Here is a 27,547-nt window from a genome sequence, read left to right on the forward strand (position 1 = left end):
TTTCATCAATTCTAAGATTATATAAAATAAGCACACATTTACATGCTGGATTGGGTTTTTTTTCTTTAATGGTCGTATCAAAGAGAGCTGTACATTTATTTGCCTTTCTTGGCCTTAATTTTCCTCAAGTAGAACTCAAGTTCTTTGCCTTCAAGGATGTAGCCATCAGCCCTACCACACTGTCCTGGTTTGGAGGCAATGGAAGCTGGGGAGGGATAAAAAACCACATTAAACACTTCAATCCACAACAAAACGTTGCTGCATCAATCTTTGAGCATATCAGAACGTATATAGAGTCAGCACTTTTGTCAGTAGCAGAACTGGTTAAGTTTCATCATATATTACATGAATAAAACACGAAGACCTTGCAACAAAACTTACCAAGCAGTTTTCCTTGCAGGAACTGCTCCTCCAATAGAGAACTGATTTTGCTGTTCTTTCTGCGTCCATCGAGCTTCTTCTGGACCTTTTTGGACCTCTTCTTGTTCAGAATCTCATCTTCCTCAGGACTCTGAATCAACAAATCAAACGAAAAGGAATTAATAAGATGAAGTTTGTCATTACTTTACATTACTTTAAATCAAGTCTTCCTCAGGGTCTTAAATTGCATCACTTTCATTCAGTAGCAGAACTGGACAAGTTATCATCAAAGAAAGAGCAACATTAAAAAGGCACCACAACTCCAAATTCATGACCCAAGCTTACCAGTTTGGTGCCCTTCTTCCTTCCGAGAGGGAGGGCGTAGTGAGACTCAAACCACTGCCTGAAAGGAGTACTGTCCACAAGGATCACACAGTTCTTCACCAGGGTCTTGGTTCTCACCAGCTCATTGTTAGAGGCATTGTAGACCACATCAATGATCCTAGTCTTGCGAGTGCAACCTGCAATGGATTTTACAATTTTAACGCCAGTCAAAAAGTGAATCCACACAACATTAGCAGAAACAAGCTTTCTCAGAGTTGGAACAGAGTATCCATCAAAGGAATTCAGTAGCAAAACTTGACAGATTATCATCATCGAAAGACTGACAGGTATCTTTAAAACAAACAGTATGACAAAACACTTACATTCAGAGCCCCATGAGAAGTTGCCTACATCAAGCCTCAGTGCACGGTATTTCTTGTTTCCACCACGGACCCGGATTGTGTGGATGCGACGAGGTCCAATCTACAAAGAGCCCAAAACAAGTTACAACTTATATAAACACACAACAGACAAATTGATACAAGTTTTAACTACGGCCATGTGTCAGCGTAACTATGACTAATCCTAACATTGGTAGATCAAGGAATTTGACCAATACAGTCAAAAATGACCAACCTAAGGAACGGTTTACATCACTCACATCGCCCACAGAAGCAAAATGTAGAATGTCAACAAGCACTTCTACTGATACCTTGGTGTTTGCAGGAGGACGCCCAAGTTCATATTTCCTTTTCTTGTGGATGGGCTTACGTTTGCCACCGGTCTTACGGCGTTTGTGCCAGTTGTCCCTGGAGATACCTGTAGTGGAAAGAGATTGCAAGAATTGTGTGAAAAACTAGTCTGAGCAATAACAAAGAACTCACTTCAAGTGCACACTTGAGTGATCAGTTCTCCAAGGTGTATCCACACATTAAAATCGGATTCCGCAATTGGATTCATCATATACACTCAAGCTTTGAAATAAGGTATGTGGTGTAGATCAACATAGCTAAGAGCCATCTGAACCAACGTAGACATGACATGCGCTTTAGCACCAAGCTAACATTAGCGAAGGATTAAAAATCGAAGACTGCATCATTTCTTCATTGGTCATTTTTGCTAAACATTTTGTAAATATGGACCAAATGATCTTTGGTGAACATTAACCATTTGCGACTAATTTATATGCGCTCAGTCTTCCAGTTGTTGCCGCATGCGCGTTCTACATGCTTAGCATGTCTTGCTAACGCAGTTCGTAAACTCTCTCACAGACGCTTAATTTTCCAGGGAATTCTCGTAAAAAAGTATAAACGGTCTTGTCCCGTCCAGATGCACGACGAGAACATTATCTACACTTTAAACGTTGGTTGAGAACACTGTACCCAATGCACGCAGCCATCTTGAGACATGTCTCCAATGATTTTGCCAACTCCTCACCCAAATCTGATTTAAAAACACACCGGACGGTGCAATTTCACACTACATCGTTTTAAACTAATTTAGCGATATACTACAGAACCATTTTAATCAAAGTTATCTTCAGATAGTGAAGATGATGACGGATTGTTCCAGCGATCAGATTCTGAAAACACGTACCCATTCTCAGGCGCCGGCTAGAAAGAGGAATCGCAAAGGCTCATGGGCGGGTTTCAAGCAACGACGTATCGCGAGAAATTGCGAGAGTAGTCGCTTGTTCCTCGCCGAGGGTCATCTGGTGGTGGTTAGACGTGAAAAACAGTTGACTACCACCACGTGTTAGTACTTTGTTGCATAAACTTTTGCCAGTATAGTGTTTAATAATCTCTTACGGAAATTAAACCGTAATTATTATTTGAAGTAAAACCACAGCAAGCAGCACAAAAGACTTAAGTTAATTATTAAACTTTCCGAATATTGGACAGCCTTTACAAACGTATTAGTTCTTTGCATAGAAACCAATGGCTAAAATTTGTTCATGTCTTGTTTATTTATTTAACCAAAGCTTATTTCTATAATCACTGTATTAGTCCAAATATGTGTTCGGTTATTTAGGTGCACAGCCTTTATTGAAGCTATGCTACATAATCTATCTTGAATATTTATATATTCCATAATGAATGAATCATTAACATTTTAATGTAATATATCCAGGATTGTGAGAGACATGTTTTTTCATGAAAACATAAATGTGTGTTATAGTGGTTGGAGCTCTAAGATTGAAGTAAATTCTGAAACAAATGTTTCAATATAATTATTCATCTCACTCAAATTGTTAATAAATAAAAATGTGGGTTGTAATGAAAAAAGTACCGAACATGATCAACTGAATGATTTTCACATGCATGCTTTACTACGAATGGTCATTTATACACTTTGGAAAAAAAATTGATTAAGATAATAGATGAAGGGACTTGGTTCATTTATAACATTTTTATTTATACTGTACAGATGTTATTGGCAATAGTGTAGACATGATCATGTGCATGATGATGAAAGCTACAGTTCATCTATGCAAAAAAAATCCTGGTGTAAAATTTGTAAACATCGGAACATCAGGTCACTCCTCCCAAGGGCTCATGTCTGTGTCGATGGCCACACAGTTATATGCGGCATAGCGAAGCTTCTCTTCACAAACTTTAGCACTGTCAATTGAGATTTAACAAAAGTCAAACATTATGACATCTTATTTAATTCACTCCCATATATGATTTAGATGAAAACAAACCTTGGGTATTTGGGTAAATAAAGGGTGCTGGAACATGTTGAGGATTGAGGAAGTGCATCTGTGATTTCAGACCTGGACAAAAAAAAGCATATGCTCACTGTTAATTTAGGCCTCAAGCTAAAATATTATTATTATCCTTTAAATCTAATTTGTAATTCACATGGCAATTCCTTTACTTACCCTTGTTTGTCTGGAAAGATGTAGATTGGAGCAGGAAGACGACTTCTGCCAGTCACAAATCTTAAAAACCTGCTACGATCCTCTGGTACCAGAAAATATGAACATGAGCATGAAAAGTAGTTTATTTTGAATATAACTAGAAACTATTTTCATACACAAGGAACTTAACTAACCATTGGTGAAGTTCATGAGGGCTTCCCATAAATATTGCACTCTGACATCCGTTTGTTCCAAGTCTTCAAAACGTGCTGACAGAAAGTAAAAAGCATTTTAATATATTTCACCGTATAATGGACAATATTATATGTAAATGTGCCAGCTGTTGTATGACTTACTGAGGCGTTTAAGGGCCTCGACTGTGATCTCTGGATCTCCACAAACTTTCTTCTCTACTTCCTGCCATGTCAGAAGATCCAGCACAGCCTGTGGCACCACCTTCAACAGTCCGGCCTGAATGGCTGCAATCTGTAGTGCAGGAATATTAAATACATGACTTTAGGGGACAACTTGGAAAAAAAACGATTTAGTGTCTGCTAAATAAGTGTTGAAAATATTTATATTTTTCTGCTAATTCCCAACATAATTTTATGACAAAACTGACCTATTGTATGTTGCAATACCTGTTCTCGGCTCTCTTCAAGTCTTGCTTTCTGAACCAGGCGTATGAATTCCATACGATCCTCATACTGGACCACCACTCCACTGCCCCCTCGAATGAGTTCCACCAGCCGTCCATCACTCAGCGGTGTGGTGTATACAAGCTCCTGACCAAACTTAAAATCAAACGTCTCTTTGTCCATATGCTCCATAGCCTCCAACAACTTCACCTAATAAAACACACCGAACATGTTCCATCACACAAGAGTTCATGTAAGAAAGCAGTCAGCAGAAAATATCATGGAATAAATGCATAAGGGGAGATTTCAGAGCTTCATACCAGTACAGTGTCAACAGCAGGAAGGTCCTTGTTCCAACTGACAACTTCTCCAATTAGCTGCTTCCACACCAGCCCCGGTAAAGCCAGAACCTAAAATATAAATATTATGAAACCCATCTCCAACAAGGGATACTACAATAAATTAATAAAAATGGCACTAATGCAGTGACGATACAGACTAAGACAAATACTGACCAGAAAGTCTTTCCCACGAAGAGCTGCTCCCATAAGTTGCCCGATCCACTCAAACTTATTGAAGTCCCTGCATGAAGGATTCGGCACGTAAAAGTCTCTAGCTTCTCCAGCTCCCTAATAACAACATATCCATCAAAAACATCTTATTAATCCTTCTGCAATTACAAGTTCACACAGGAGCAAGTCCAAGAAGCGAGTCGCATACAAATAGATTACAAATGAAGACAACAGAACAGGACGAGATGTCTAAGTAAAGCATTACCTGGTTAGAGGTTCGAGTGAAGAATGGAAGAGGCATGGGGCATTCTGATGAGCTAGGACACAGTTCTTCTGACATGTCTGCAAGGCTGTCTCGAAATCCACCTCCTAAAAGAGACAAAACAGGCAAGGACGGGATAATTAGATTTTTCTGAAAACTAAATGGTCATAGAGAGGCTTATTATTATTTTAACCTTGATCAATGATGCCTTCTGCAATAAATTTACACTCCCACCACTGGTCATATCGTGCTGGCCACCTGCAACAAAGAAAGACATTTATTATAGACATTCATAAAAATGAAAGTACAATAAAATAATAATTCAATGATTTGCACTATAAAAATGTCAGAGAGAGTAACCTGTAATCCAGAGTCTTTTCGTACTTGTCAGACGGCTTCAGACCCTCATACACCTACATAATAACAATTAGTATTTACTGAATATTTACCCTCTGACATTGAAATTCAAGAAATACAATGTAAGACACAGAATAAATGGGTTTTAATCTTGTATTTTTGTCTGGAGTACCTGAGTAAAGACAGCGTTTTTGCATGTAGGGTCCAAACTGGGGTTGTCACGGTGCTCCATAGCGAGGCGACGGTTTATGTAAAGGCGGGGCATGAAGTTAGGCTTACTGGTCTCAGAGTCCTTCAGGCACTGGGTGATGAGGGCAGTGCGGCGCTTTGACAACAACAGGAACTGCTTTATACTCTATTGGGACAACAAAAAGCCAAAACATCAAGAATTTGTTTTGGAAATTTTAGGCACAACAAAATTCTCCAGTAAGTGTTCAATCCACAGTAGAGTAACGTTTTTTTGAGGAAAATTTTGAAGGAGATTAAACATAAGAAATCCACATTATGTCTTAAAAAACGAACTTTGATATGGTTGAATGTTCCAAGGCTGTAGTCCCATGCAGGAACCATATGAGGCAATAGACTGTCCAAGAGTGTGATAAACCTATAAAAACAGAAAACCTTGAGCTTATTTGATCATAAAAAGTGCCTTGCTATTCGTTTTGGGAAGCAAACACACCTCTGAATGACCAGTGCACGCCGATAGAGGACATCAGGGGGCGTGCCTTCCAGTCTTGGATAGCGCACCAGGTTGGGAGACTGGAACACTTCAGCATTCAGGCCCAGGTCTCGCTCACAGGACGATTTGATTTTTAGACCTCTGATCCGTACATCAATTCCCTCGTCTACAGCAAAGCACAACACCGTAAACAAACAGAACTAGTATAAATAGTTTTGAGTCTACTTTGAACAGTATTAAAGAGCCAGTCAGTGAAATCTACCGGCAACTTTGCGAAGTGCTACCAACCATTTACACCCCTCCCATTCGAAACAGTATGACGGCTGACAGAACATGGCTAATAACATGTTAGGGGACCAGCGGTGGATATAGATAGAAATATTCTAAGGTAATAAAAACATAAGGCTTCACTGTGTAAGCTCTTTATACACCTCTGAAGGCATTGCTATGTATATTATATTGGATTTCTATCAATAGATCATCCCAAAAATTCCACACTTAACCTTTAAAGGAGGCAGCATGTCATGTTTAAATGAATCTTACCTCTGCATTCCTCAATCCTGACCTCTATAACAGGCAAGTGTGATGTCATATCCTCCAGTACACAGACTTCTCCTATTAAATTGCTGAGAGAGAAAAGGTTATAGCAAAATGGTTATTTATAAAAAACTCTCAGATTTTTTGCACATGCAACTTGGTTTGAAATGAAATAAACTCATCCTTCTTACTCATCTATTGTTACGTCACTGTACTTCTTAAGGTTGTCTCCTTCTCCACCATACACTGTCACTCTTTTAGGCATGTAGTTATCATCTGTTGAGTCCACAGTCAATATCAGTTTACTAAGAGAGAAAATAAACAAACACTGAAGGAAGAATGTGCACATTCAGCATGGAGTAACGAAACAGAGAATGTAGATTAAAGACCATCTTTGAGTTAGAATAAAACACGTGTGTCAGAGTAAAACAGCTATATTGCGCAAATAATGCATTAGTTGTATATTCATAAACAAATAATATATAATCATGAAAATGAATAAAAATTGACGCCCGTAAGCAGATGACCTTACTTGACCACAGTGCCTCTCTTCATGTGCAGACGGATCCAGTGTTGTCCCTGCATGCCATCACTCTCCCAGAATGTCTCAGTGTCTCCATCTGTCAGGCAGCTTGCTCCACCACTAGGGTCCTCCTTTAAACATAAAAACACTCAATAAATATTCTGTTGTTGGCATACTTCCATGAAATATGTTTTACACCGTAAATAGCTTGATTCCTAGCATTTATGTACCGAACTAGAGGAAACATCAATGCTGGTCACGCATTGCTTCACACTGCCAAGATTTTCATCTTCCTTCCCAATGTGGTCATAGAAGTAGTGAACCAGGTCCTCATCACATTCAAATGTCCATGTAGGAGGTACATACCTGAAGACAGAGTGTGTTTTTAAATGCAAACTATTCATCACAGGAACACAAAAAAATACATCATGCTTGTCTGTTTTATAACTAATATAATGGATAATGTGATTTTTTGGTATCGAGTCAAAGCACTCACCTCAGTTTCTGAACAGCAGCTTCATCTGGCTCTGCCACCTTGGGTTTGGCACCCATATGTAAAGAGTACTCCACATCCACCACCTGCTCCCATCTACCCCAGCCAAACATAAAAAAATACTTTCAGTGCACAAATAATCGTAGTTTATATTCTACAAAATATAAGAGTAAACAGCCATGACTAAGACAAGTCGTGTAATGCTTGCTCGTGCTGTCTAGGTTTTTTATTAATTTCATTATAAGACATAAAAAAATTATGCTATAAAGCTTTTGTGTCGAAACGGAACATAGTAGCACACACATTTGCTCTCCATTTGGAAAAAGGGAGTTTGGATGGCATTCACAGGGATACAAACCGGTTGCAAGGCTTGTGGTCATAGCCAAAGAGCTGTTGTTGTCGGCTAATAGTGTCCGGAGACTCCACAGGCACAAGCCTGTCTCCACCCTCTGTATGTTTACACACCAGAATCCAGCCTTCATCTAAGTCCAGACCCGGTCGATACTCCTCCAGCTGCTCCTGTGATGGGCAGCACAGTCAAAGAAACAATGTTTGACAAACAAAACAGACTGAACTTCATTTGAATGACAACAGCAGCACAGAAAATTTCAATCAACACATTACATGTCATGACGTCAGGGACCAGGAAGTGTTGTGTCATGGTACGGACACACTTATGGAGGCACTGGCTAACATTTTGATGGCAGATCAATCACTGACATAATTTCCTTCTTACAGATCGATATCTTACCTTGCTTATTTTGACCCACAGGCCGTGGCTGTTGCAATATTCTTCCCCTGTTGTCCTTATACACGTCCCTTTCTTTGGCTCAATGTTACACTTGCATGATTTTTTGTGTGGCGCCTGATGTGGGCTCTCCCACACCGACACCACACTCTTTCCACTCGAGGTACCAGCTGTTGACGACGACGACGACGCGGAAGTAGAGCCCGATGATGAATCTTTACAAATTTTGTAACAAACCTCTTTCGTGACATAACACAAAGTCTCCGGCAGATGTTCGCTTTTTCGGAAGCACTCAATGCACTTGTTTAAAAATCGGATCCTCCCCAGGAGAGTGTGAGGATTGTCGCCCGGAGACATCTCCAAGTTTTAGTGCGCTACGCTAGCTAGCTAGCTGAGGATGTGTCAACAACACTGAGGAGTTCGGGCGTCAGCGATCATTACACTTACATATGTTTTTCCTTTATTTGCCCTATTATGATCCTATGTCTACCTAAAATCTAGACACGTATCAAACTTTTTTTTACTGCCACTAGATCTTCCTCTTTTCTGGTCTGAGCTAACAAACTGGCATCTGTCAAGGCAGCTATATCTACCGGTCTGAAAGGCTGGCCATCCGCTCATGTGTGTTTACCTCCCACCCCCTACTGGAAAAAACAGTCTGCTACACACATGGTGGTACTTCCAAATTAATTTGTTGTCATTAAAAATATATATCTAATATAATATGTGTATGTTTTTAATTTTGTACTGATGCCATTTGAATGTTAATCATGATATTAAGCACAGACACAGACACAACACTGCATTACATGTATGAAGAGTTTATGATGTGCAAAAGCAACACAGTTTAAAATATATGTATATATTAAAATAATCACATTTTTTATTGTGGATTCAAAATATAAATCCAACTGCTGTTGAGTTGTTTTGATTACACAATAAATCACATTAAAAACATGATAACAAAAAACAAGATTTGATCTGCATTATATATAGTTTTTGCTTGGCATCGTCACACAAATATGGAGAGCCTATACATAAACGGTAAATTGTATTTAAATAGCTATTTTTCAAACTCATAATTTGTATTGCAGACGTTGGTGCTCTATCGTAAATATTATAAATATACAGACACAGTCTGTTTTAACATTTATCTAAACTAAATTATTATCCTAATTTATATAATTTTTATCACATTTACAGTTACGCAAGAAAGTAGGGCAAAAGTAAGAGCAACGCTGATACGTAAGTGTGTTCGTGAGAATTTTTGGTGTTAAGGCGCCACTGAAAATATTTGGTGTATTTGTTTTTAGAAAAAATGGGTCTTGCTGACCAGTGTTGGATAAGTTAGTCTGAAAAAGTAATTAATTACTAGTTACTCATTACATATTCAATAGTGTAATTAGATTACTGTCCAAATTACTCTGTCCAAAAAGTATTTAGTTACTCATTACTAATTACTTTCTATATCCTACATCTAACTTGATTAGTTATTTTATTCAAGAATTTACATGAAACGGTTTATTGAATTCATTCAAATAATATTATTAACTGATCAAAGTATTACAAATGTGAGAATTATACATTAAAGCACAGATTTTAAAATAAGACTTTGAATTTTGAAGTCAATTACGCTATTTCACACGCATATATTTAACAAAGTATTTAGTTTAATTACATCAAAAGTAACTGTTTTTAATCTACAGAAAACAAATGAGTTATCCCTTACTTTACCTTTTCAAGGGAAAAGTAATTAAATTACAGTAACTAATTACTTAGTAGCTAGTTACACCCAACACTGTTGCTGACTTTAAATACTTTTTTTATTTTTTATTATACAAAATACATAGGATATTTAGCTAATATACACTCTTAAGGCTAAAATACATTACAAGACTTTTGCTCAGATTTTGCCCAGATTTTCAGACTTGTTGAAGGAAGTCTGTCCCAGTCTGCAGATTTGAAAAGTTAGTGTGTTTCTATTTAAAACATTTAAAAAGTCTGCACGTGTATGATGTAGTTAAAAAAAAGTGATTTTAGAAGTGGTGAAGTTGTTTGTTGATGTTGTTTTTCATCTATGCTAGACCAACATAAGAAAATTATTCAATTTTTTTTGCATATTTTGCCAACATGAACTTGAGACAGATATATGAGGTACCACAGAATTAATAAAAAACTCTGATTATGAATGACACAGTAATATTACAACAAAACTTTATTACGCCACCAAAGATATAATTATACCAGTTATCAACAGTTTTAAAGACTCTCAAGGTAAAACATTAGTACACAACAAAATTCTTGTTTGCTCGTTTATTCGGATTGTATCTTCCTCGCCACACCTGTGGCAAATCAGTGGCTGTAAGCACGTCTATCAGGCTTGTAAGGTCTGAGCCAAGATGTCCTGACCAGGAACATTCTTCTTCTCCTGAGAACAAAGCACGTTTCTAAGCACAGTGGGGAACCCAGGCCAAAAGGGCGCCCCTTCCTTTAGTGTTTTTAACTAATTTAGTGTTTTTTCTCTGCAGTTCTCCTCCTTGGTCTTCACACTCCATCCCAGTAGTTGGCGGTAATGCACCAAAAGCTGGTTTGCCAACCGCCAGTAAACAGAAAAGAAGAAGAAGCTGTATAAATAGAAGAAGAAGAGGCCTCTGATTGGTGGATTCTTTGCTTTGCAAGAGTAAAGGTCTCATCAAGACATTCAAGTTTGAGCATTGTCATCAAGAGATAATGCTTTTCACTAAGGTAAGAACCCATTTCTATTGATTTATATACAAGAAATTCCTCACAATAGTACCTGGTGGCCAAAGAGTGTAAAACAATAAGGAACATTACATACGTGACCCTGGATCACAAAATCAGTCTTAATTAGCACGGGAACATTTTTAGTAAAAGACAAAAAAACATTGAATATGTCAAAAGTATCGATTATTCTTTTATGCCAAAAACCATTAGGATATAAAGTAGAGATAATGTTCCATGAAGATATTTTGTACATTTCCTACCTTAAATATATAAACTTTATTTTTGTGAGTGGATGGCCTGCCACAGTGCCCTGATTAACTATTTCTGAGGCAATTTTCTCAATATTTAGATTTTTTTTTTTGCACTCTCAGATTCCAGAGTTTTAAACGGTTGTATTGGAGTCAGATAGTGTCCTATTATAACAACTCGTACATCAATAGAAAGCTTATTTATTCAGCTTTCAGATTGTGAACATCTCAATTTCTAAAGAATGTGTTGTCCAGGGTCACATGTGCCCTGATATGGTCTGTGATGCACTGTGTTTTGCGCCACTTAAGGCTTAGAAATAACGGTTAAGAGAAAAATAATTCCACATAGTTTAATCTATTTATATGAATATAGTGTGTATTTTCTGGTGGTATGTAATGACTGTAAAACACAACTGTTTAATAAACGTATTAACTTGAAGTGAAAGGGGCTGTCAAATGTGTGTAAATGAATTATTTAGGCACACTTATTTTATACTAAAACTGGAAAGCGTCTCTGCTTAACTAGGCAGAGGGCAGTGACTGCTTGTGTAACATGGTTTGTATAGATGTCAAAATGTCTTGGCAAGATTCAAACCACTTAAGGGCATCTATGATGTCATTGGCTTAAAGCTATATAAGCCTCGACACTCACTTCCAGAATTTCTTTGGACAGAATGTATAATCACTACTGTTTTGCCCAGTCATGTCAGATAATGCATGTACAATCTGTTGAGGTTGTGAGACACTTAGCCACAGCTTTTAGCTGTATTCCCCAGCAAGTCTACTGACGTTTGTGCTGTTTTTCAGCCCCTTGTGCAGTGCCCATAGCAGATTTGATTTAAAATTGTCACCTTGTGAAATGTGTAATCTCTTTCATAATTGTCTGACAGGTTCTGAGGTCAGGTGTTCTGGCCGGGCTCAGGTGTCAGAGCACAAGTGCTCAAGCTAGTGCCAAATTTGCTGCTGCCACCTCAAAGCCAGGTCATGGAGGGTTCAGCTTTGGTACGTGTTTTTTGTACACTCATGGTATAATCTACATCCTCTTAGTCAGAAATGTCAAAGAAACTACAATCTTTCTTTTTACAGAATTAACTGACCAACAGAAAGAGTTTCAGGAGTTGTCAAGAAAGTTTGCACGTGAGGAGATTGTTCCTGCTGCTCCAGGCTATGATAAAAGTGGTGAAGTATGTTGTTTAAACCATAAATGCACCTGTTATCTATTAGCACATATTTTTGTTTAATGTATATTACATGGGTTTTATTATTTGTGATTTCTTAAAATTGCTATTTCTGTTGCCTTCATTGCAGTACCCATTTCCTCTCATTAAGAGAGCGTGGGAGCTGGGTCTAATAAATGGTCATATTCCTGAGGATTGCGGTTGGTATTTTATCACAATCATTGAGTATTCTGTTGATTCGTGACTTAATCTTAGAGTTTGATATCCCCAACACAGGTGGAATGGGTTTGGGCATATTTGACGCATGCATCATCACAGAGGAGCTGGCCTATGGCTGCACTGGAGTACAGACTGCAATCGAGGCAAACTCTCTTGGTGTAAGTCAGAGCTTAATTTAATCTCTTATTTAAAGTGTGATTCTACAAAATGTGTAAGCATTTTTAAAATAAATAAATACCAGAGTATATTTTTGTGTAATTGCTATACTTGTATATTGCCAAACACTTATTTCTTTAAACTATATTTTATATAAACCCAGCAAATGCCAGTCATCATCGCTGGTAATGATGCTCAGCAGAAGAAATATTTGGGGAGAATGACAGAGGAACCACTGATGTGTGTAAGTGGTTTTTCCATTTTTCCAGTCTAAATTTATGTGCTGGAAAGCCTTTCCATAGAATTCAATTCAAGTTTATTTATATTGCGCTTTTCACAATGTGTATTGTTTCAAAGCAGCTTTACAGGGGCAAACAGGAAAAACAGATAAGTTAGAACACAGCACAGTGCATGGTGTTTATACAACGAGTAAGATCATTCTAATAAATAATATCTAATTTATAAATAAATAAATAAATAAATAGATGAATGAATGCATGCAGTCTCCCGGTGAGCAGGCCAACACTGCCCTGCTTTGGCGAGGAACCCAAACTCCAATGATTGATTAATGGAGAAAAAACCTCGGGAGAAACCAGGCTCAACCGGGAGGGCCAGATCCCCTCTCACGTGTCATAGCTGCACTCAAACTGCTGACATATGATTTAAGTTTAGCATTTAATACCAAATATTGTAACTTCAGCATTAATAAGACAAATAGTCCGTCTTTGCTCTTGGTTGGGGATGTAGTGGTCTGAGCTGGGATGGTCCGATGGTCTGCAGCTGTAGCTAGCGTAATCTCAAATTGGGGATGGGCATCTGTCAGTCGTCTGGACACAGTGGAACTTCTTCCTACCTCGGGATGGGCATCCCGAGGCAGAGGCGGAAAGAGAATAAAAAGAATAATTAGCGTAGCTGCTGTTCATTATCTATGCATTATGTGAAGGCTTGGCTGAAAAGATGTGTCTTTAATCTAGATTTAAATTGGGAGAGTGTGTCTGACCCTCGAATAGTATCAGGAAGGCCATTCCAGAGTTTAGGTGCTACGTATGAGAAAGCTCGACCCCCTTTGGTGGATTTTGTTATTCTAGGTGTTGTCTAAAGTCCTAAAATCTTAGAGCGTGATGGGTTGTAACGTGATAAAAGCTCGGTTAAGTAAGTAGGTGCTAAACCGTTCAGGGCTTTGTAAGTAACTAATAGAACTAATCTGAACATGTGGCAGTAATAACTAGGCATGTGTTGTCAGGCATACTGTGTGACTGAGCCAGGGGCAGGCTCGGATGTGGCTGGAATTATGACCCGGGCTGTTAGAAAAGGAGACGATTATGTGATCAATGGTCAGAAAATGTGGATTACCAATGGTGGAAAAGCAAACTGGTTGGTGAATCACTTTGGACTCTGGAACATATATATATATTTGGGGGGGGGTTTAACTATTAACCATTTTATTTGTTTGTACGGTGTTTAGGTACTTCTTGCTGGCCCGTACAGAGGCTGATCCTAAATGCCCTGCTAGCAAGGCTTTTACTGGCTTTATTGTTGATGCTGACACCCCAGGACTCCAACCTGGCAGAAAGGTAAGAGCTGTTGACACTATTACGATTAACTTAAGTTAGTAATATATTAATAACATCACTTTCTCATTTACTTCTAACAGGAATTAAACATGGGCCAGAGATGCTCCGACACCAGGGGCATCACATTTGAAGATGTAGTTGTTCCAAAGGAGAATGTTTTGATTGAAGAAGGAGCTGGTTTTAAGATTGCCATGGGTGCATTTGACAAGACCAGACCACCAGTGAGTTTGTACTTTACATCAATTATTACCATCTCTACTATAGTATGTGAGCCCATACAAATCTCCACTACCGTATTTTTGAGCCCGTATAGTAATTATGAATGACGTCTGATTTATGAATTGGCTTGATTGAATAAACACTGTCCTTTATAAAAATTGAATTTGAGTATTTCTGCTTTTCAGGTGGCTGCAGGTGCCACTGGACTTGCACAGAGAGCGCTGGATGAGGCCACAAAGTACGCTTTGGAAAGAAAGACTTTTGGCAGCCTGATTGCAGAGGTAATAAAATTTCTGGAATGGAATTAAAAATACATCTACAGTGTATATGCAATGATATTGTGTTCTGATCTCAAGCATCAAGCAGTGTCATTTATCCTTGCTGAAATGGCCATGAAAGTGGAGCTTGCGAGGATGGCCTATCAGAGATCAGCCTGGGAAGTGGATATGGGCCACAGGAACACGTACTATGCTTCCATTGCGAAGGCCTTTGCTGGGGATATTGCAAACCAGTGTGCCAGTGATGCTGTCCAGATCTTTGGTGGAAACGGATTTAATAGTGAATATCCTGTGGAGAAGCTGATGAGAGATGCTAAGATTTATCAGGTCAGGATTGTAGTCTCCATCTGTATGCTTATTTATTACTTATTGATTTTATAGAAAGATGTTAACTTTCCTGTCTTCTGTTCTGCTTTCCACAGATTTATGAAGGAACTGCTCAAATTCAAAGGCTTATCATCTCAAGAGAGCACCTTGGGAAATACAAACAGTAAATCTGGATAGACTGTTGTACATGTTTTTCATCTCCGGATGATTGTCCGTTTGTTGGTTGTCTTGTCACATCAGCATGCCTTTTGATATTTGCGTTGGGAGAATTGGAAAATAAATGTTACACTAAAAGTTGTTTTTTCTAACTGGTTGTGAATTCAAAATAAAATGGGCTGTTCTGAATTTCCTGAGATTTCTACTTTGTAGCTGGGAGATGATTGAGTAAAACTTGGTGAAATATTTGCTTTTGATATGTCATATGACCAATTTCTACATAAATCTTGGTATGTTTATGGATTAATATTTTGTATAGAAGCAGGCACAAGATGTCGTACAATTAAGCATTTTGTGTCACACTTTAATCTTTGTAGAGGAGTAATCCTTTTGCCTTTTCATGATTTGGCTTAATCACAAGCTCCTTTATTTGGATTGTATCTTCCTTTCCACACCTGGCCCAGGCCAAAAGGGTGCCTATTCCTGAAACACACTCCATCCTTAAAGAAAATTGATGAAATTTAATCTTAATCACTGAAAATAGAATTATGGGTCCTCAAGAGCATTGTCTCTACAATGTAGATTGAAATGGCAGAAATACCTGTTAGAGATTCGAAGAATCAAGTAGAAAATGTTGTATAAATGCGCTTTGAAGGCACATACAGAATTGAATCCAGTTAAAGGTGAAAACGAGATTGTTGGGAACATGAATATGCATGTTGTAATAGATATGAACCGAATGCTGACACAGTTGCCAAGGACATAGATATTGTCAATATAGATCTATGCCATACGGTGGTTACATCAACAATACCTCCAAGGTTGTACACTATGCCAATAGATTTTCAGCTGCAAAACAAAAAAACGAAAAGCCAAGTTAGTGTCCAGACAGCTATAACAGTGAAAAGCTAAATCCAGATATGTACACTTGGGTCTTAGAATCCAGAGTCCATAAATGCTGCAGCAGCGATATACGTCTAGAGCATATTCTTACATCTTGGTATTTACACAGAACTTGTGGCAATGTTGGCAGTGTTGTGGGTGGAAGATTCCAACCTTAAAAATGTCATATCAACTTTTTGAAGATTTATACTTGTATATATTTTTATAGAATCGACAGTTAAAAGTTTATTCCAGACTGCACAAAAGTAGTCAACAGTGTACCCTATGGTGGCCGGGAAGTGCAAAACAAAACAACAAATCGCAAAACCAAAATCAAAGCTAAAAGCTAAATAAAAAACCCAAAATCAAAATCACAAATCTGAAAACACAATATCAAATGTAAAAACAAAATAGCAGATCATAAAACACAACAACAATTCAGGAAACAAAATAAGTCCAAAACAAAACGACAAATCAGTCAAATCGGAAAAGGTAGATATTTTATTTGACTTGGATAGCTACTGCTGATTGGACGAAACTCCTGTCAATGAAGATATCCTGGACGTTTGATGTTAATTTGAGAAAGGACTTGCATATATGATACAGCGCATATTCGTTGATTAAGGTTTAAAGGCCAAATTTTGTTAAAGGGGTCATACAATGTGTACACAATTTAAGGTTAAAAAACGCTTTATTTTCTACATACCGTGCATGTTTGTATCTCCTCTTTGCTCCGCCTCTCTGAAATGCGCTGATATTTTACAAAGCTCTACGCTCTGAAAGTGAGGTGTGCTATGATTGGGCAGTCTGTTACACATGGTGGTACTTCCTAATTATTTTGTTGTCATTAAAAATATACATCTAATATAATATTTTACATTATTCTATTTTATACCGTGTATGTTTTTTAATTTTGTAATGATGCCATTTGAATGTTAATAATTCATTACATGTATGAAGAGTTCATGAAGTGCAAAAGCAACAACGTTTGAAAAAAATATATATATAATAATCATATTTTTTATTGTGGATTCAAAATATAAATTTTAAAGAATATTGATAGAATTCAATCTCAAGCACTGAGAATAGATTTATGGGCCATCGAGAACATTGTCTCAGCAATAAAGTTGAAATGGCAGAAATGCATTTAGAGATACAAAGAATTAAATTGAAAATGGCGTATTGGTGCTCTGTGAAGGCATATGCAATTACATCCAGTTAAATGTGTCTTAAGACATTGTTGGGAACATGAATATTCAAGTTATAATAGTTTTGAATGGAGTGCTGATACAGGTGCCAAGGACATAGGTATTGATGATATAGATATAAGCCATACGGTAGTTACATGGACAATACCTCCATGGTTGTCCACAGTATGCCTTCAATAGATTTCCAGCTGCAAAACATAAAAAATGCCTGAAAGATACAGGCTTGATAGCCTACGTATAATTTAGTGTTTTTTCTCTGCAGTTCTCCTCCTTTGTCTTCACACTCCATCCCAGTAGTTGGCGGTAATGCACCAAAAGCTGGTTTGCCAACCACCGGTAAACAGAAAAGAAGAAGAAGCTGTATAAATAGAAGAAGAAGAGGCCTCTGATTGGTGGATTCTTTGCTTTGCAAGAGTAAAGGTCTCATCAAGACATTCAAGTTTGAGCATTGTCACCAAGAGATAATGCTTTTCACTAAGGTAAGAACCCATTTCTATTGATTTATGTACAAGAATTCCTCACAATAGTACCTGGTGGCCAAAGAGTGTAAAACAATCAGGAACATTACATACGTGACCCTGGATCACAAAATCAGTCTTAATTAGCACGGGAACATTTTTAGTAAAAGACAAAAAAACATTGTATTTGTCAAAAGTATCGATTTTTCTTTTATGCCAAAAACCATTAGGATATAAAGTAGAGATAATGTTCCATGAAGATATTTTGTACATTTCCTACCTTAAATATATAAACTTTATTTTTGTGAGTGGATGGCCTGCCACAGTGCCCCTGATTTTTTTGCACTCTCAGATTCCAGAGTTTTAAACGGTTGTATTGGAGTCAGATAGTGTCCTATTATAACAACTCGTACATCAATAGAAAGCTTATTTATTCCGCTCTCAATTTTGAAAAAAAATGTGTTTTCCAGGGTCACATGTGCCCTGGTATGGTCTGTGATGCACTGTGTTTTATGCCAGTTAAGGCTTAGAAATAACGGTTAAGAGAAAAATCTAATTCCACATAGTCTAATCTATTTATATGAATATAGTGTGTATTTTCTGGTAGAATGTAATGATTGTAAAACACAACTGTTTAATAAACGTATTAAAGTGAAGGGGGCTGTCAAATGTGTGTAAATGAATTATTTAGGCATAAGGGGCAATATTATTATACTAAAACTGGAAAGCGTCTCTGCTTAACTAGGCAGAGGGCAGTGACCGCTTTTGTAACATGGTTTGTATAGATGTCAAAATGTTGTGGCAATATTCAAACTGCTTACTGCACCACTTAAGGGCATCTATGACGTCATTGGTTTAAAGCTATATAAGCCTCGACACTCCCTTCCAGAATTTCTCGGGACAGAACGTATAATCACTACTGTTTTGCCCAGTCATGTCAGATAATGCATGTACAATCTGTTGAGGTTGTGAGACACTTAGCCACAGCTTTTAGCTGTATTCCCCAGCAAGTGGACCTAAGTTATGAATTTTGTAAAAAGGGTTGTTGTTTAAGATCAAACGACTTTAATATAAACATACTACTTTTTCTAACTACTGAGGTTTGTGCTGTTTTTCAGCCCCTTGTGCAGTGCCCATAGCAAATTTGATTTAAAAATGGTCACCTTGTGAAATGTGTAATCTCTTTCATAATTGTCTGACAGGTTCTGAGGTCAGGTGTTCTGGCCGGGCTCAGGTGTCAGAGCACAAGTGCTCAAGCTAGTGCCAAATTTGCTGCTGCCACCTCAAAGCCAGGTCATGGAGGGTTCAGCTTTGGTACGTGTTTTTTGTATACTCATGGTATAATCTACATCTTCTTAGTCAGAAATGTCAAAGAAACTACAATCTTCTTTCTTTTTACAGAATTAACTGACCAACAGAAAGAGTTTCAGGAGTTGTCAAGAAAGTTTGCACGTGAGGAGATTATTCCTGCTGCTCCAGGCTATGATAAAAGTGGTGAAGTATGTTGTTTAAACCATAAATGCACCTGTTATCTATTAGCACATATTTTTGTTTGATGTATATTACATGGGTTTTATTATTTGTGATTTCTTAAAATTGCTATTTCTGTTGCCTTCATTGCAGTACCCATTTCCTCTCATTAAGAGAGCGTGGGAGCTGGGTCTAATAAATGGTCATATTCCTGAGGATTGCGGTTGGTATTTTATCACAATCATTGAGTATTCTGTTGATTCGTGACTTAATCTTAGAGTTTGATATCCCCAACACAGGTGGAATGGGTTTGGGCATATTTGACGCATGCATCATCACAGAGGAGCTGGCCTATGGCTGCACTGGAGTACAGACTGCAATCGAGGCAAACTCTCTTGGTGTAAGTCAGAGCTTAATTTAATCTCTTATTTAAAGTGTGATTCTACAAAATGTGTAAGCATTTTTAAAATAAATAAATACCAGAGTATATTTTTGTGTAATTGCTATACTTGTATATTGTCAAACGCTTATTTCTTTAAACTATATTTTATATAAACCCAGCAAATGCCAGTCATCATCGCTGGTAATGATGCTCAGCAGAAGAAATATTTGGGGAGAATGACAGAGGAACCACTGATGTGTGTAGGTGGTTTCATTTTTCCAGTCTAAATTAATAATGTGCTGGAAAGCCTGTCCAAAGAACTAATCTGAACAATCTGAACATGTGGCAGTAATAACTAGGCATGTGTTGACAGGCATACTGTGTGACTGAGCCAGGGGCAGGCTCGGATGTGGCTGGAATTATGACCCGGGCTGTTAGAAAAGGAGACGATTATGTGATCAATGGTCAGAAAATGTGGATTACCAATGGTGGAAAAGCAAACTGGTTGGTGAATCACTTTGGACTCTGGAACATATATATATATTTGGGGGGGGGTTTAACTATTAACCATTTTATTTGTTTGTACGGTGTTTAGGTACTTCTTGCTGGCCCGTACAGAGGCTGATCCTAAATGCCCTGCTAGCAAGGCTTTTACTGGCTTTATTGTTGATGCTGACACCCCAGGACTCCAACCTGGCAGAAAGGTAAGAGCTGTTAACACTATTACGACTAACTTAAGTTAGTAATATATTAATAACATCACTTTCTCATTTACTTCTAACAGGAATTAAACATGGGCCAGAGATGCTCAGACACCAGGGGCATCACATTTGAAGATGTAGTTGTTCCAAAGGAGAATGTTTTGATTGAAGAAGGAGCTGGTTTTAAGATTGCCATGGGTGCATTTGACAAGACCAGACCACCAGTGAGTTTGTACTTTACATCAATTATTACCATCTCAACTATGTGAGGCCATACAGAAATGAATAAATGCTGATTCATGGATTAACTTGATTGAATAAACAATGTCCTGTATAAAATTGAATTAGAGTATTTCTGCTTTTCAGGTGGCTGCAGGAGCCACCGGGCTTGCACAGAGAGCACTGGATGAGGCTACAAAGTATGCTTTGGAAAGAAAGACTTTTGGCAGGCTGATTGCGGAGGTAATAAAATGTCTTTGCGTAGAGACAAAAATGAAATTAAAAAACAATCTACAGTGCACATATGCTATCGTGTTCTGACCTCCAGCATCAAGCAGTGTCATTTATCCTTGCTGAAATGGCCATGAAAGTGGAGCTTGCGAGGATGGCCTATCAGAGATCAGCCTGGGAAGTGGATCTGGGCCACAGGAACACGTACTATGCTTCCATTGCGAAGGCCTTTGCTGGGGATATTGCAAACCAGTGTGCCAGTGATGCCGTCCAGATCTTTGGTGGAAACGGATTTAATAGTGAATATCCTGTGGAGAAGCTGATGAGAGATGCTAAGATTTATCAGGTCAGGATTGTAGTCTCCATCTGTATGCTTATTTATTACTTATTGATTTTACAGAGATGTAAAACTTTCCTGTCTTCTGTTCTGCTTTCCACAGATTTATGAAGGAACTGCTCAAATTCAAAGGCTTATCATCTCAAGAGAGCACCTTGGGAAATACAAACAGTAAATCTGGATAGACTGTTGTACATGTTTTTCATCTCCGGATGATTGTCCGTTGGTTGTCTTGTCACATCAGCATGCCTTTTGATATTTGTGTTGGGAGAATTGGAAAATAAATGTTACACTAAAAGTTGTTTTTTCTAACTAGTTGTGAATTCATAATAAAATGGGCTGTTCTGAATTTCCTGAGGTTTCTACTTTGTAGCTGGGAGATGATTGAGGGTAAAACTTGGTGAAATATTTGTTTTAGGTATGGCATATGACTAATTTCTCGATAAATCTTGATACGTTTATGAATTAATATTTTGTATAGAAGTGGCCACAAGATGTCTTACAATTAAGCATTTTTAATCTTTGCAGAGAAGAGTAATCCTGCTTTTTTTTTGCCTTTTCATGATTTGGCTTAATCACAAGCTCCTTTATTTGGATTGTATATTCCTTTCCACACCTGGCCCAGGCCAAAAGGGTGCCTATTCCCGTAAACACACTCCTTCATCCTTAAAGAAAATTGATGGAATTCAATCTTAATCACGGAGCATAGAATTATGGGGCCTCAAGAACATTGTGTCCAAAATGTAGATTGAAATGGCTTTGAAGAATTATGTAGAAAATGTCGTATACGTGATCTGTGAAGGAACATACAGAATTATATCCAGTTAAAGGTGCCTTACGAGATTGTTGGGAACATGAATATGCATGTTGTAATAAATTTGTATGAAATGCTGATGCAGATGACAAGGACATAGATATTGTCAATATAGATATAAGCCATACGGTGGTTACATTGACAATACCTCCATGGTTGTACACTGTATGGCTTCAATAGATTTCCAGCTGCAAAATCAAAAAAAACGAAAAGCCAAGTTATAAAGTGTCCATACAGATATAACCGTGTCAAAGTATCTGAATCTTAACAAAACAAATTCCAGATACGTACACTTGGGTCTTAGAATCCAGAGTCCATAAACGCTGCAGCAGCGATATACGTCTAGAGCATATTCTTACATCTTGGTATTTACACAGAACTCGTGGCAATGTTGGCAGTGTTGTGGGTGGAAGATTCCAACCTTAAAAATATCATATCAACTTTTTGAAGATTTATACTTGTATATATTTTTATAGAATCGACAGTTAAAAGTTTATTCCAGACTGCACAAAAGTAGTCAACAGTGTACCCTATGGTGGCCGGGAAGTGCAAAACAACAAATCGCAAAATCAAAGCTAAAAGCTAAATAAAAACCCCAAAATCACAAATCTGAAAACACAATATCAAATGTAAAAACAAAATAGCAAATCATAAAACACAACAACAATTCAGGAAACAAAATAAGTCCAAAACAAAACGACAAATCAGTCAAATCGGAAAAGGTAGATATTTTATTTGACTTGGATAGCTACTGCTGATTGGACGAAACTCCTGTCAATGAAGATATCCTGGACGTTCGATGTTAATTTGAGAAAGGACTTGCATATATGATACAGCGCATATTCGTTGATTAAGGTTTAAAAGCCAAATTTTGTTAAAGGGGTCATACAATGTGTACACAATTTAAGGTTAAAAAACGCTTTATTTTCTACATACCGTGCATGTTTGTATCTCCTCTTTGCTCCGCCTCTCTGAAACGTGCTGATATTTTACAAAGCTCTACGCTCTGAAAGTGAGGTGTGCTATGATTGGGCAGTCTGTTACACATGGTGGTACTTCCTAATTAATTTGTTGTCATTAAAAATATACATCTAATATAATATTTTACATTATTCTATTTTATACCGTGTATGTTTTTAATATTGTAATGATGCCATTTGAATGTTAATAATTCATTACATGTATGAAGAGTTCATGAAGTGCAAAAGCAACAACGTTTGAAAAAAATATATATATAATAATCATATTTTTTATTGTGGATTCAAAATATAAATCTTAAAGAATATTGATAGAATTCAATCTCAAGCACTGAGAATAGATTTATGGGACATCGAGAACATTGTCTCAGCAATAAAGTTGAAATGGCAGAAATGCATTTAGAGATACGAAGAATTAAATTGATAATGGCGTATTGGTGCTCTGTGAAGGCACATGCAATTACATCCAGTTAAATGTGTCTTAAGACATTGTTGGGAACATGAATATTCAAGTTATAATAGTTTTGAATGGAGTGCTGATACAGGTGCCAAGGACATAGGTATTGATGATATAGATATAAGCCATACGGTAGTAACATGGACAATACCTCCATGGTTGTCCACAGTATGCCTTCAATAGATTTCCAGCTGCAAAACATAAAAAATGCCTGAAAGATACAGGCTTGATAGCCTACGTATAATTTAGTGTTTTTTCTCTGCAGTTCTCCTCCTTGGTCTTCACACTCCATCCCAGTAGTTGGCGGTAATGCACCAAAAGCTGGTTTGCCAACCACCGGTAAACAGAAAAGAAGAAGAAGCTGTATAAATGGAAGAAGAAGAGGCCTCTGATTGGTGGATTCTTTGCTTTGCAAGAGTAAAGGTCTCATCAAGACATTCAAGTTTGAGCATTGTCATCAAGAGATAATGCTTTTCACTAAGGTAAGAACCCATTTCTATTGATTTATATACAAGAAATTCCTCACAATAGTACCTGGTGGCCAAAGAGTGTAAAACAATCAGGAACATTACATACGTGAACCTGGATCACAAAATCAGTCTTCATTAGCACGGGAACATTTTTAGTAAAAGACAAAAAAACATTGTATTTGTCAAAAGTATCGATTATTCTTTTATGCCAAAAACCATTAGGATATAAAGTAGAGATAATGTTCCATGAAGATATTTTGTAAATTTCCTACCTTAAATATATAAACTTTATTTTTGTGAGTGGATGGCCTGCCACAGTGCCCTGATTAACTATTTCTGAGGCAATTTTCTCAATATTTAGATTTTTTTTTTTGCACTCTCAGATTCCAGAGTTTTAAACGGTTGTATTTGAGTCAGATAGTGTCCTATTATAACAACTCGTACATCAATAGAAAGCTTATTTATTCAGCTTTCAGATTATGTAAACATCTCAATTCCGAAAAAAATGTTGTCCAGGGTCACATGTGCCCTGATATGGTCTGTGATGCACTGTTTTGCACCAGTTAAGGCTTAGAAATAACGGTTAAGAGAAAAATCTAATTCCACATAGTCTAATCTATTTATATGAATATAGTGTGTATTTTCTGGTGGTATGTAATGATTGTAAAACACAACTGTTTAATAAACGTATTAACTTGAAGTGAAGGGGGCTGTCAAATGTGTGTAAATGAATTATTTAGGCATAAGTTGTTGTGTAAGATCAAACAACTTTAATAAGAACGTATTACTTTTTTCTAACTACTAACGTTGGTGCTGTTTTTCAGCCCCTTGTGCAGTGCTCATGGCAAATTTGGTTTAAAAATTGTCACCTTGTGAAATGTGTAATCTCTTTCATAATTGTCTGACAGGTTCTGAGGTCAGGTGTTCAGGCTGGGCTCAGGTGTCAGAGCACAAGTGCTCAAGCTAGTGCCAAATTTGCTGCTGCCACCTCAAAGCCAGGTCATGGAGGGTTCAGCTTTGGTACGTTTTTTTTTTCGTATACTCATGGTATAATCTACATCCTCTTAGTCAGAAATGTCAAAGAAACTACAGTCTTTCTTTTTACAGAATTAACTGACCAACAGAAAGAGTTTCAGGAGTTGTCAAGAAAGTTTGCACGTGAGGAGATTGTTCCTGCTGCTCCAGGCTATGATAAAAGTGGTGAAGTATGTTGTTTAAACCATAAATGCACCTGTTATCTATTAGCACATATTTTTGTTAAATATACATTATATGGGTTTTATTGTTTTTATGAGTTCTTAAAATTGCTTTTTCTGTTGCCTTCATTGCAGTACCCATTTCCTCTCATTAAGAGAGCGTGGGAGCTGGGTCTAATAAATGGTCATATTCCTGAGGATTGCGGTTGGTATTTTATCACAATCATTGAGTATTCTGTTGATTCGTGACTTAATCTTAGAGTTTGATATCCCCAACACAGGTGGAATGGGTTTGGGCATATTTGACGCATGCATCATCACAGAGGAGCTGGCCTATGGCTGCACTGGAGTACAGACTGCAATCGAGGCAAACTATCTTGGTGTAAGTCTGAGCTTAATTTAATCTCTTATTTAAAGTGTGATTCTACAAAATGTGTAAGCATTTTTTTTTTAAATAAAAACCAGAGTATATTTTTGTGTAATTGCTATACTTGTATATTGCCAAACACTTATTTCTTTAAACTATATTTTATATAAACCCAGCAAATGCCAGTCATCATCGCTGGTAATGATGCTCAGCAGAAGAAATATTTGGGGAGAATGACAGAGGAACCACTGATGTGTGTAGGTGGTTTCATTTTTCCAGTCTAAATTAATAATGTGCTGGAAAGCCTGTCCAAAGAACTAATCTGAACATGTGGCAGTAATAACTAGGCATGTGTTGACAGGCATACTGTGTGACTGAGCCGGGGGCAGGCTCTGATGTGGCTGGAATTATGACCCGGGCTGTTAGAAAAGGAGACGATTATGTGATCAATGGTCAGAAAATGTGGATTACCAATGGTGGAAAAGCAAACTGGTTGGTGAATAGCTTTGGACTCTGGAATATATATATATATATTTGGGGGGGGTATAACTATTAACCATTTTATTTGTTTGTACGGTGTTTAGGTACTTCTTGCTGGCCCGTACAGAGGCTGATCCTAAATGCCCTGCTAGCAAGGCTTTTACAGGCTTTATTGTTGATGCTGACACCCCAGGACTCCAACCTGGCAGAAAGGTAAGAGCTGTTAACAGTATTACGACTAACTTAAGTTAGTAATATATTAATAACATCACTTTCTCATTTACTTGTAACAGGAATTAAACATGGGCCAGAGATGCTCTGACACCAGGGGCATTACATTTGAAGATGTAGTTGTTCCAAAGGAGAATGTTTTGATTGGAGAAGGAGCTGGTTTTAAGATTGCCATGGGTGCATTTGACAAGACCAGACCACCAGTGAGTTTGTACTTTACATCAATTATTACCATCTCTACTATAGTATGTGAGCCCATACAAATCTCCACTACCGTATTTTTGAGCCCGTATATTGAATTTGAGTATTTCTGCTTTTCAGGTGGCTGCAGGTGCCACTGGACTTGCACAGAGAGCGCTGGATGAGGCCACAAAGTACGCTTTGGAAAGAAAGACTTTTGGCAGCCTGATTGCAGAGGTAATACAATTTCTGGAATGGAATTAAAAAATACATCTACAGTGTATATGCAATGATATTGTGTTCTGATCTCAAGCATCAAGCAGTGTCATTTATCCTTGCTGAAATGGCCATGAAAGTGGAGCTTGCGAGGATGGCCTATCAGAGATCAGCCTGGGAAGTGGATCTGGGCCACAGGAACACGTACTATGCTTCCATTGCGAAGGCCTTTGCTGGGGATATTGCAAACCAGTGTGCCAGTGATGCCGTCCAGATCTTTGGTGGAAACGGATTTAATAGTGAATATCCTGTGGAGAAGCTGATGAGAGATGCTAAGATTTATCAGGTCAGGATTGTAGTCTCCATCTATATGCTTATTTATTACTTATTGATTTTACAGAGATGTAAAACTTTCCTGTCTTCTGTTCTGCTTTCCACAGATTTATGAAGGAACTGCTCAAATTCAAAGGCTTATCATCTCAAGAGAGCACCTTGGGAAATACAAACAGTAAATCTGGATAGACTGTTGTACATGTTTTTCATCTCCGGATGATTGTCCGTTGGTTGTCTTGTCACATCAGCATGCCTTTTGATATTTGTGTTGGGAGAATTGGAAAATAAATGTTACACTAAAAGTTGTTTTTTCTAACTAGTTGTGAATTCATAATAAAATGGGCTGTTCTGAATTTCCTGAGGTTTCTACTTTGTAGCTGGGAGATGATTGAGGGTAAAACTTGGTGAAATATTTGTTTTAGGTATGGCATATGACTAATTTCTCGATAAATCTTGATACGTTTATGAATTAATATTTTGTATAGAAGTGGCCACAAGATGTCTTACAATTAAGCATTTTTAATCTTTGCAGAGAAGAGTAA

General features: G+C 37.6%; 5 protein-coding genes and 2 non-coding genes across 7 annotated transcripts; 3 read left to right on the forward strand and 4 right to left on the reverse strand.

Annotated features, from left to right (window-relative positions):
• Positions 1-50: 50 nt before the first annotated feature.
• On the reverse strand, positions 51-2,385 carry LOC130417694 (40S ribosomal protein S8). Its single transcript, XM_056743410.1, has 6 exons — positions 2,281-2,385; positions 1,397-1,503; positions 1,068-1,167; positions 706-881; positions 382-511; positions 51-205 (listed from the first exon to the last, which is right to left on the reverse strand). The coding sequence occupies exons 1-6, from the start codon at positions 2,282-2,284 to the stop codon at positions 96-98; spliced, it is 627 nt and encodes a 208-aa protein (XP_056599388.1). The 5' UTR covers positions 2,285-2,385; the 3' UTR covers positions 51-95.
• On the reverse strand, positions 587-655 carry LOC130418554 (small nucleolar RNA SNORD38). The gene has a single exon (XR_008906363.1). It is a non-coding gene; the product is annotated as a small nucleolar RNA SNORD38 (small nucleolar RNA).
• Positions 1,243-1,348, reverse strand: LOC130418556 (small nucleolar RNA SNORD46). Its single transcript, XR_008906365.1, has one exon. It is a non-coding gene; the product is annotated as a small nucleolar RNA SNORD46 (small nucleolar RNA).
• A 693-nt stretch (positions 2,386-3,078) lies between the features above and the next one.
• hectd3 (HECT domain containing 3) lies at positions 3,079-8,912 on the reverse strand. Its single transcript, XM_056743251.1, has 21 exons — positions 8,300-8,912; positions 7,907-8,067; positions 7,552-7,644; positions 7,286-7,421; positions 7,065-7,186; positions 6,724-6,837; positions 6,539-6,621; positions 5,996-6,161; positions 5,839-5,920; positions 5,489-5,671; positions 5,320-5,372; positions 5,153-5,217; positions 4,963-5,066; positions 4,701-4,814; positions 4,506-4,595; positions 4,189-4,395; positions 3,904-4,033; positions 3,742-3,816; positions 3,569-3,650; positions 3,389-3,460; positions 3,079-3,305 (listed from the first exon to the last, which is right to left on the reverse strand). The coding sequence occupies exons 1-21, from the start codon at positions 8,651-8,653 to the stop codon at positions 3,221-3,223; spliced, it is 2,571 nt and encodes an 856-aa protein (XP_056599229.1). The 5' UTR covers positions 8,654-8,912; the 3' UTR covers positions 3,079-3,220.
• Positions 8,913-10,897: 1,985 nt separating this feature from the next.
• LOC130417808 (medium-chain specific acyl-CoA dehydrogenase, mitochondrial-like) lies at positions 10,898-15,605 on the forward strand. Its single transcript, XM_056743614.1, has 12 exons — positions 10,898-11,041; positions 12,180-12,291; positions 12,376-12,473; positions 12,598-12,667; positions 12,744-12,844; positions 13,006-13,086; positions 14,086-14,216; positions 14,308-14,416; positions 14,497-14,637; positions 14,821-14,916; positions 14,992-15,240; positions 15,336-15,605. The coding sequence occupies exons 1-12, from the start codon at positions 11,027-11,029 to the stop codon at positions 15,405-15,407; spliced, it is 1,275 nt and encodes a 424-aa protein (XP_056599592.1). The 5' UTR covers positions 10,898-11,026; the 3' UTR covers positions 15,408-15,605.
• A 2,247-nt stretch (positions 15,606-17,852) lies between these two features.
• On the forward strand, positions 17,853-21,633 carry LOC130417858 (medium-chain specific acyl-CoA dehydrogenase, mitochondrial-like). The gene is made up of 12 exons (XM_056743690.1): positions 17,853-17,965; positions 19,147-19,258; positions 19,346-19,443; positions 19,568-19,637; positions 19,714-19,814; positions 19,976-20,056; positions 20,170-20,300; positions 20,392-20,500; positions 20,581-20,721; positions 20,864-20,959; positions 21,045-21,293; positions 21,388-21,633. Exons 1-12 carry the CDS (start codon positions 17,951-17,953, stop codon positions 21,457-21,459), a joined length of 1,275 nt encoding a protein of 424 aa, XP_056599668.1. The 5' UTR covers positions 17,853-17,950; the 3' UTR covers positions 21,460-21,633.
• A 2,271-nt stretch (positions 21,634-23,904) lies between these two features.
• LOC130417871 (medium-chain specific acyl-CoA dehydrogenase, mitochondrial-like) lies at positions 23,905-27,358 on the forward strand. Its single transcript, XM_056743701.1, has 12 exons — positions 23,905-24,014; positions 24,911-25,022; positions 25,110-25,207; positions 25,334-25,403; positions 25,480-25,580; positions 25,742-25,822; positions 25,927-26,057; positions 26,150-26,258; positions 26,339-26,479; positions 26,598-26,693; positions 26,770-27,018; positions 27,113-27,358. Exons 1-12 carry the CDS (start codon positions 24,000-24,002, stop codon positions 27,182-27,184), a joined length of 1,275 nt encoding a protein of 424 aa, XP_056599679.1. The 5' UTR covers positions 23,905-23,999; the 3' UTR covers positions 27,185-27,358.
• The last annotated feature ends 189 nt before the right edge of the window (positions 27,359-27,547 follow it).

This window comes from Triplophysa dalaica, chromosome 3 (assembly GCF_015846415.1).
Source record: "Triplophysa dalaica isolate WHDGS20190420 chromosome 3, ASM1584641v1, whole genome shotgun sequence".
Classification (NCBI taxonomy): domain Eukaryota; kingdom Metazoa; phylum Chordata; class Actinopteri; order Cypriniformes; family Nemacheilidae; genus Triplophysa; species Triplophysa dalaica.